The sequence below is a fragment of the Ornithodoros turicata genome, chromosome 4 (assembly GCF_037126465.1).
Source record: "Ornithodoros turicata isolate Travis chromosome 4, ASM3712646v1, whole genome shotgun sequence".
NCBI classification, from domain to species: domain Eukaryota; kingdom Metazoa; phylum Arthropoda; class Arachnida; order Ixodida; family Argasidae; genus Ornithodoros; species Ornithodoros turicata.
In genome coordinates, this window is record NC_088204.1 from 63,041,783 (window position 1) to 63,051,306 (window position 9,524).

A 9,524-nucleotide genomic window follows, 5' to 3' on the forward strand; every position below is an offset into this window, starting at 1 on the left:
TATCATATTATAACTATTTACCGCCGACACCCGATGATTCCGGAAACACAAAGAGCATGGGCGGTTGCAACGTGTTGCAACGGTTGCGCAGTTTCGAAAGGCAGTACACCGGAACATGCGTCACGCTCCGGAACTGGCCCCGCTCTTCCCCAGCGTTCCCTGGCTCCCCAGCACCGAAAAAGGGGTGCGCAGGGTGTACCCGGGAACGTGCACCTGAAGTCACTTTGGAGGCGTTGAGTGATCCCCTGAAAGAGGGTGGTGGTGGTGGTGGTGGTGGCGATAGGGCTTGCCGTTGTCGGCCTCACGTATGTGGGCAACGTCACGACTCACGCCCTGGGGGAATGTGCGTCCTGGGCCGACTTCTAAGGGAACTGTGCCGACATATGTCTGAAAGCGTCTGAGGAAAACCCAGGAAAAACCCCAGACAACCCTGAAAGAGGGAATGTTGCCGGAGCACGAACCTAACGCGCCCAATCAAAGTGCTCTTCGGCTACGAATCTACGCCAGATTGTCTGCACGTGGTCGTCTGCTCTCGTGAATCATCGTCATCGTCCTCTTCTTGCAACTGGATGCTGTCGTCTGCTCGCGGTTTCTGCATCGCTAGAACGTGAGGCATTCTCTGCCAAGAAACATGTTTTCCTTTCGCAGTAGTGAATATGCCTTTCGGTACCTTCCTGGGCACACAGACAGTTGTTGGATTTAGTTTCAAAATTTGTGACATTAAATGCACTTTTTCGAGCAACTGATTTCACTAGCTTGCACCTTATAGCCTGGCAACAGTGACATCACAGCATTACTTCCCGACGCCGTCCGCTGGTTTTTCGCCCCATGGAGCTGGTGCCGGCGAACAACTGGAGCGGAACGCGTGGCAGACTGCCGCGTGAACTTCGTTGCGAAAAATTCGCTCCATGGAGGTTGCCCTTTATACTTGTTAAATCATAGTTGCAGTGCTAAATATATCTTGGAATAAAGCTGAGCTCTATCAGTGGTATGAAGATGTGGAGCGAAGCTTACAGATAAACCACTTTCAGTAATGGGCGTGCGGTGCGCCACGTGGCGACAACAGCGCCGTTTGTAACCAGCGGAGAGAATTCGTCGTACAGCATGTCAAAAAAGGTAATCTACACCAATCCATTACAAAGGGTAATCTAGGTTATGTAATCCATTACAGAGAGCAATTTTCATACCCGTCCGTGATCACCATGAGTAGGTCCCTGGTTTTCTGCTACGGCAAATTCAAAAGTCCGCGATTCTCTGCGGCAAGGAGTCGACGGCTGCTTGAAACGGGAAATACTTTATTTTCTTGGATAATGTCAGAACAAAAAATATTTTATAAACGTACAGATTCAAAGCACTGTTGTGAAAGAAAGGATTTGCGGCTTTGTATGTATGTCCTTCTATATGTGTTCCAGCCTCAGAACATCAATTGTCGCCCTGTTGTGGCTCAGCAATACATGATAAACGTATTGTGTTATCATCTGACAGCGAATGCCGTCTGTCGCCTACAATCATTTTATACCTGCTGCAAGATCTTTCAGCATCTACGGAGTTTGTAGGAACTGACATGTACTTGATCGCAATAGGAGCAAGCTACCTCATTCAGTTCGAAAACCCCATAACCGTATTTACTCGCATAATGTGCGCACTTTTTCACCCAAACAAAGTAGGAAAACTTCGGGGTGCGCAAATTGCGCGGGAACGTTCGTTACGATATTCAAACGATGCATATTTTCAAAATTTTAGTATGCCGGTCATATAAGCTTTCCGTAAAGCCGATATTGACGCTGTCACTGCATTGCGCAAGCACGAAAGAAGTACCCAAATACCGCGCAACCGCCCACGGTCCGGAGGCAAAATGCCGGCCCTCTTACCGCTCATATATACCGGTGAAATACGACGAGACGCTGATGGGAGACACCGCTAGTTGCACTTGACAACCGAAAGCACACGCTAAGCTCGCCGACTTTGCCATGTTGTGCTGTAAGGTTTGTCATAGCGTTTCCTTCCGCGTTGTGTAGTTCGACTGACAGTATCGTCCATCGCATCAGTGGACCATCACCCGAAAGTGTGCTCAAATCAAACAAAAGCATCGCAATAACTTTGGTAGCTCTGACGGCGTTGCGAAAAGCAACCGCCACGGTCGCTGAGGCACGCGGGTCAGATATACGCGCGCGAAAACGCGGGTGCACCAATTACCCAATTTGTTGTTTTCTTGACATTTAGTGCTAATCTAGGGGAGTGCAAGTTTTGCGATTGCGCAAAATACGCGAGTAAATGTCGAAGGGTCATATGTGCCTTGGAACAGTTGGGGGCGTGCGCAGTACGCGCGTTTACCTGACGCTCTTTTGTGCGAGCGTGCAATACGCTCTGCAAGTAACCGAGCGTTCTGCGCATATCTCCACTCCCGGTTACTCCACTCGGGAAGCCCCATTGGCTAAGGCGTCGCCCTCCCTCTTCCCTCTTACTGCCTCCTCTCATGCGCAGAGACGCATTTGCACAGCGTATACTTCTCCTGAGCCGCTGCACGTAGTAACCGTAACCGTCCACATGGCGCCAAGCGCGTCCTGCGACCCAATCGGATTTCCGCGAAATTCCGTGCGAAACGAAAGATTCCACGTAGAATTCCGGGTTCCGCGAAATTTCGTGGATTCGCGGAAACCCCAGAGTCTTAACCATGACCATTCCGGAACAACAGTAAGACAGCGAAAATGCGAGCAACCCACAGAAAAATATTGTCTGTCTGTCCATTTGTGTTTGCTAGCATAGGCTCATTACTTGATACATACTTTCCATAAAAAACTTAGTTTGCAGCCTACATAATGGCAGGCTCTCGAAGGCAGGAGTCAATGCACCTGATGCAGAGCAGACTTCTGGGAAACTGGCACTTCTTGTCCATACACATGTGTGTACAGAAAGTACTTTGATTGCGACAGAGAAACACACGCACACTATTTCAAAACATATACCTTGACAGGGGAGCCACTTTATTAGGCATTATTTACAGTTGTATATGTGTGTCAGAAATTTTATAGGATAAAATACGCACACCCACGTAGGTACCGGAATGCCCCAAAACACGGCAGTCTCACACAAAGTACATAGATTGTTTTTTATCAGATCAACACAGACCTCATGTGAGATTCTGCAGTTCTGCGCAGTCTTTCCGTGCCTCGTCTGCTGAAGCTTCCGCAGTGCGCAGGCTGGCGTAAGGTTTTACTGCGACGTCCAACTGGCCGTTCTGTTGAGAGTTTGCAAGACAAGAGGGGTTAGTTCAGCTCCAATTATCCTATACCAGTTCTTCAAGACATGACATGTTCATTGTTCAAGACAAGAAGCAACAACACGTGGAGAACTGTGGCTATTCAACTATGGAGCATACAAAAAAAAAAAGAAATCACTGCGAATGGCAACAAAAAACTTCTGCTGGTGATGTTGGTGGCATTGCTTCTCACTGTGATAATAAGTGTAAAGGTTGCTCCTTCGCTAAATTGAACAGGAAAGAGGCTTGCGTGATTTACACTAGTTCACAATTTCTAGCTCATTCGATGACTGAGTAGAGCTAAAGCGCTACCCTGCAGAATAACATTCACAGAATTTCACAATTTATTATTATTTTTTTATATGCTGGAAAGAGCTGGAAGATGCCGTGTGAGTTTTAATTGCTGTATTTGCACTACTACTGCTTTACACGAGAAAGATGCTGCCCGCCACAAGTGTGTTTGTCTGTGTGAATGCCTGCTGATCGCAAGATCACAGGTTGGACGGTGGCGGGACGGTGGCCAAGACAGTGGCAACTTGGTGAAAGGGTACAGGTTGCTCAGACACACCATTTTCCGTGAGGGACGATAAATGCAGGGATCGGAACTGTTATCTCTTTCGGTTCGGTTCGAGTTCAGCTCCGCAGCAGCGCAAAATATCAGTTCAAACCAGTTTAAACTGGTTCAGGAAAGTGAAATTTTGAGCAGATTGCCATGGGTGAAAAGCAAGCCCATCCTTACGATTGTAAAATAACATAAATGCACTTTTGTTGTTGTTGTTGCCAACAGAGCAGTGGTTCGCAGCAGCACTGTTGTTACAGACCCGCATTTGAGGTGCAATGTTACGACAACCTGCTGTACTCTTTACCTTCTGCTCAGGGACTAGCCATTATTTTTACCGCCCGAAATGGAAACTTGGGGTTGCCGGACGACAAAAATCACATACAAGGAAGCCCACAGCTGCCAGAAGGAAGAGAGAAAAAACAAAACACGACTAATGATGCTTCTTGTCCTTTCCGACCACATATATTCAATTGTGCCATCTAACATTAAATAGCGTGCACGCTCAGGTGTTGGCCCACGAGGCGCCTTCCCAAACATGTGGTCAGGTGCTGCTTTTCCTCTTTAGGGAGCAAGACATTTGATTCACCATAGCACCATCTCCAACACAATTGTGTTTAGAATGTCATTTCAACTTCCATTTAGTATCCAAAGAACTAGATGAATGTTCGGTGTTACCTCAGCTGGTGGAATCAAGCACTGCCAGATCTCAAAACTGAATGAACGCAATAGCTGCGAGGAGGAAATACGAAATGCCTCGCACACTAGGGTTTAGTTCATTTTGTTTTGCCCAGTTTGGGTTTCAAATTTCTTTGGCAATGCGGCTCAATCCGTCGTGTGAATCGTGATTCCGATCTCACACAATGCACGCTATGTCTAAACTGTTTCGCGAGCCAGCAACCGCCTAAATAGCGAAAAAGACCGCGATTTAGCAGTTTTCGGTTCCGGTTCAGTTTCGATTCAGATCCCTGGTTAAATGTAGTGTGTCGAGATTTCGGCAGACGTTAGAGAACCCTCAGGTGGGCAAAATTAATCCGCAGGCCCGACCACTGCGGCGGCGCTCATGATCGCAGTTGTCTCCCGACTTCAAGCCCCGAATTATTAGTGACGCGCACGTCCCCGTGTTTCCCGGACCGGCTTAGCACAGCTTGGGACAAGGGTTTACGGAACGTGGCACTGGCGTATTTCTGCATAGAGTCCGCGCCCTGCTAGATATCCGGAAGAGGTTGAATAAGAAATGGGTGACCCTCCACTCTGTCTACCTCTCACTATCTGCGTCTGCTCCTGTTTGTTGCTAGGGTGTCGTCCCCATGGTCAAATGTGATACTCGGGTGTTCCGTAAACTTTTGTCCCAAGCCGTATGTCATGAAGAGGTAGGTAGCACGGTTGAACTGGTACCAGGTCTCCCAAACTCACCTCGGAAAAGCGTGCAACGAAGAAGGCCGCCACTAGATACCCCACTGTTGCCGTTCCGGATCACTTCAGCGCGCGAAGTTTAGCGGCAAAATGTTTTTGTTGTTTCTGCGAATGAATCTAGTCTTCATATGTCCAAATAAAACGCGTATAAGAACTTTCTGTGTCGTGTTTCACTTTTTGGTCCCGTTTTTAAACGTGTTGAGCGATCGGAAGGATCTAGTGCACGGCTGCGTGCATCACATAGCGTACCTGTCGTACCAGGCGCCGCAGGCACAGTCGTCCATTTCTCCTTCAATGACTTGGCCTGGCTTGGATTGTGCTTCAACTGGATCTTTAGCGCGCTACAATCCAACGCAAGCCAACGTCTGGTAACAATGGGGTATCTAAGGGCGGCCTCCGGCATTGCACGCGTCGGGATAGGAACAAATACATGGGAATATGGCGACCCTAGGGGACCTGACTGGTACGATATCTGGCCATAATTTAGAGGGTGTGGGTCCGTATGCCACTTCTGGTGGCTTTGGACTAGTGGCACATCTTGCCACTATTTTAGAATAACGGGTGTGCAATTTTCCAATCTATTCAAATGCAGTCTAAATTTTGGCATAGCTTTTGTTACTGTAATGTTAAATTGTGAAGTAAACGGTCCTAGTTGGCTGTCGCGGTTTGGTACGCAGTTTTGGAAGGCTATAGGCTTAGTTGCTTGCGCAGTATAAAAGCTCCAGTCGTCACTGTTGTCACCACCAAAGTAAATGATTCCGTCATCCACAACTGCTTGTCAGTAACGGCAAAGTATTTCCCACTCCTGTATTCTCCTACATTTTCGTATCATGCCCAAACCTTTTTATGCTTATTATTTTGTCAAATTAATGTACGGTTGATCCCTGCTTATTTGGGCTTATCTGTCTCCTGCAGCCTACGGACAGGACACGTGGCGACGGATTCCCGTCTGTGCAATCTGCCTTCATTTATGCCGGCTACAGTCTCCAGATCCTGAAATATCTGGAAAATGCCCAACAACTGCCTTCATTTACTGTAAATGTGTTTTTCTTTGCGTGGACGATCATTCTTCAAGTTGTCCAGTTTTAAACATATTTGTAGTCCTGACACATTTCATTTGCGAGTACAACTTTTCGCGATTATACCGTCATTGCAAATATAAATATGTTTACAGTATCTGCTGTTCACACAACGACAACGTACAACCTACATTTGATAAAGTGGGGGTGGCAGCGGTGAAGAATTTTACCCCTTCACTGTTGTACGCGCCTCCTGCGACATTGAAGAGCCACTGCTCCCGCTCTGTTTTTGAACAAATATTCCAAAGAATTTCAAGGACCCTTTAAGGCACGACCGTAACCTCGTCCAGGATGTAAAATACAGTTTGTCGCCATCACTTCACAATTTTTCACCAAAAAAATGTTTAGCTACAGACCACGCACGGCAGAATACGCGGGGACTAACGTGACTGAGGACTACGGAATGCTAAAGATCGTAGCAATGAAGGTCAAAGAATACAACGGAGCGTTGCAGTTCCACGAGAATAACAAACAGAGGCAAAATCAAGGGTTTTCATGGGCTATGGAAAATCGAATGTTTTGAGGACCTTGAGACTGGCGCTTTTGGATTCCGGGTTTCAAGGACTAGTAGGAACTACGTGAGTCAGTTCATTTCATGGCGTGTGAGAAGTCGCTCAGTAGCTTCTTATAATGTATTTGGCAATGTGCGCCCCTTGTCAGCCAAGGTGTCGGTAAGAGTTGTTATTAGCTGAATGTGTGTAGTAATAGTAGAATGGCTCCTGTGCTCTCGAGCTTCATTTGTCTCTGGTTATCCAGACGCTTTATATGAACTACATGAAAAATCGGAATGTGTAATGCTGTTTTTTGTTTTGTTTTTCTGCATAAAGTAATGCTGTACCTCAGATATTTGCTGCTGCTCGACAAGCTTGCAGAGAAGGATGGACAGCGTGATTCCAACAAACAGAAACATGATGCCACTTCCAGTTGAGATTATGCCAATCCATGTTGGGACCCTAGAAAGCGAAATTTGAGTTATATTGAAACGTTCAACTTTAGTCGACACCACGGACATGTTACAAAGCCAAAAGCACAACTGCTCTTTGGACACATGGGCAGCTGGTCAAACCTAGCAGACCAGATTGGCCTACATGCAAAGGCGAGAGTGGAATTTCTACATCCATTTGCTAGCCAATTAGGAAGCATGGCATTGCGAAAAAGGTGTTTGAATGCCTTCACATATCAGTACATTAGCTACTGGACGATATCCGCAGATAACATGCGGTAAGGAAATCTCTCAAAGGCAAAGATTTTAACAAGAAAGGGAAAAAATCTCTTATATAGCATTCAAAATTTCTCGAAAATTTCGCGTCACAGCCACTCACCACAGTAAACCTGCCATACGTCACCAAAGCGCATCTACGAGGTAAATGTTTTGTTTGTAAAAGTAATTTAAAGTTTTTTTGTTTTTTTTCCTTTACCTTTAAATATTGATTATGCTTCGCACTTTGTTCTGCCAATTCCACCTGCTCTGACGCGTTGAAAACTCATAAATGCAAAGAGAGGTGGTTATGTTTTTCATTTGTTTTCGCTGTCAAGTTGTCCACCCGTTTGTCGTTCACATCATCGGTAGGGCGTTGTGAACGGGCAACTTTTTTTTTTTCTTTCTGTTTTCCTTCACATTTCTGACACAGGAGCGCGCGTCACCTTTTTGATTCACTTCACGCGACCGTATTGCAACCTACCGTTTCAACGCCTCGTCCTCGCGAATGTTTGAGCCGAAAAACACGAGTAGCAAGATCCCAAAGACGAGGCAGACGATGCCACCGACATGGCCGCAGAGGGACAGCTGGGCCAGGAAACGAAAGGGCTGTCGCATCGCAGACACTCGACGGTAGTTCTTGAAGAATGCCATCATGCTCTATTCGTCCCCTAAAGGCATCACTCAACCGTTTGTCATCATTTCAGCATCGAGCCTGTTGCCAATGCACGCACGGAAAACGCGGAAAACCAAATTCGGCGTACGGACCGTAGCAATAACCGCTATCCATAGCCGGAAGCTAAGTTTAGCCTCCAGCTGCGAATTGAAACCGAAACCGATTCGGAGGACATTGATTTTCCTGATTGTTAACTGTTTTATTAGATGCCTCCAGCCAAAACAGACAAATGTACGCACAGAGGTATTGAATGGAAACTCTGTTTTAATTTCGACACCTTACTTTACCTGCACTACCACTTCAGAAAAGTAATTGGTTCACTGACGACTGACTTTGTTATGGCTGTAGTCGCTGTAGTTAAGTACTCCGCCTCATGAAGTAACTGTCGACCTTTCGTCCCTTTACTAGTCGTTTATTTAGGCATAACATAAGTTTTGGCGTATTACATTTGTTTGTCGGTTTATTAGCTAGTTAATTTTTAAAAGTCAAGTTTTTCTTTTTTCGTTTTGTTTTTGAAAGCGAGAGTGTCCAGTTCCGGAATTTTTGAAGAATGAGTTCCTAAATAGCGTCGTCACAACAATGGGGATTGAAAGCGAAACTGGATTGTAAAAGCTTTGTGCTCTCCATTTCCTTGAATAACATAAGGCCGCTTGAATGCATTCAAAAAAGAAAAAAAGTCGTCATCATTAGAGTATGCTTAATTTTGGTGTAAATACTATTGTAACTTCTGATTGGAACGGCCGAACTATGGTCTTTTTATCTTAACATTAGTATTGGGAACGCGGAAGAATCAGTCCTCGTTAGTATAGTGGTCAGTATCCCCGCCTGTCACGCGGGAGACCGGGGTTCGATTCCCCGACGGGGAGATGTTTGATTTTAAATATGCTTGTTTTAAAGTGTGTCCTATTTATCTTAACATTAGTATTGGGAACGCGGAAGAATCAGTCCTCGTTAGTATAGTGGTCAGTATCCCCGCCTGTCACGCGGGAGACCGGGGTTCGATTCCCCGACGGGGAGATGTTTGTTTTTAAATATGCTTGTTTTAAAGTGTGTCCTATTTATTTTGTGAGGATGGTTTGGCAGGGTTGTGGATGTAAAAATGGCGTCGAAAATGTCAGTGTCTGTGCGTTAGTAATGCATTTTATTTCACTTGCCTTCTTCCATTGCGCTGGCATCAAAGCAGATTCTTACTTTACCTGGATACAGGGAAAGTGACAGCAACTACAACTAAATACGTCTTCCTATAAAACAACTATGATTTCTACTACTAAAACAACTCAAATGATTTCTGGCTTCAGTAAGTATACTTTAGTAATCAACTACTGTTCGGAAAGTAC

General features: G+C 45.8%; 1 protein-coding gene and 2 non-coding genes across 3 annotated transcripts; 2 read left to right on the top strand and 1 right to left on the bottom strand.

Moving 5' to 3' along the window:
• Window positions 1-2,951: 2,951 nt before the first annotated feature.
• Window positions 2,952-8,301, bottom strand: LOC135393306 (uncharacterized). Its single transcript, XM_064623778.1, has 3 exons — window positions 7,996-8,301; window positions 7,152-7,266; window positions 2,952-3,238 (listed from the first exon to the last, which is right to left on the bottom strand). Exons 1-3 carry the CDS (start codon window positions 8,166-8,168, stop codon window positions 3,131-3,133), a joined length of 396 nt encoding a protein of 131 aa, XP_064479848.1. The 5' UTR covers window positions 8,169-8,301; the 3' UTR covers window positions 2,952-3,130.
• A 680-nt stretch (window positions 8,302-8,981) lies between these two features.
• On the top strand, window positions 8,982-9,053 carry Trnad-guc (transfer RNA aspartic acid (anticodon GUC)). The gene has a single exon. It is a non-coding gene; the product is annotated as a tRNA-Asp (tRNA).
• A 79-nt stretch (window positions 9,054-9,132) lies between these two features.
• Window positions 9,133-9,204, top strand: Trnad-guc (transfer RNA aspartic acid (anticodon GUC)). Its single transcript has one exon. It is a non-coding gene; the product is annotated as a tRNA-Asp (tRNA).
• Window positions 9,205-9,524: the final 320 nt, after the last annotated feature.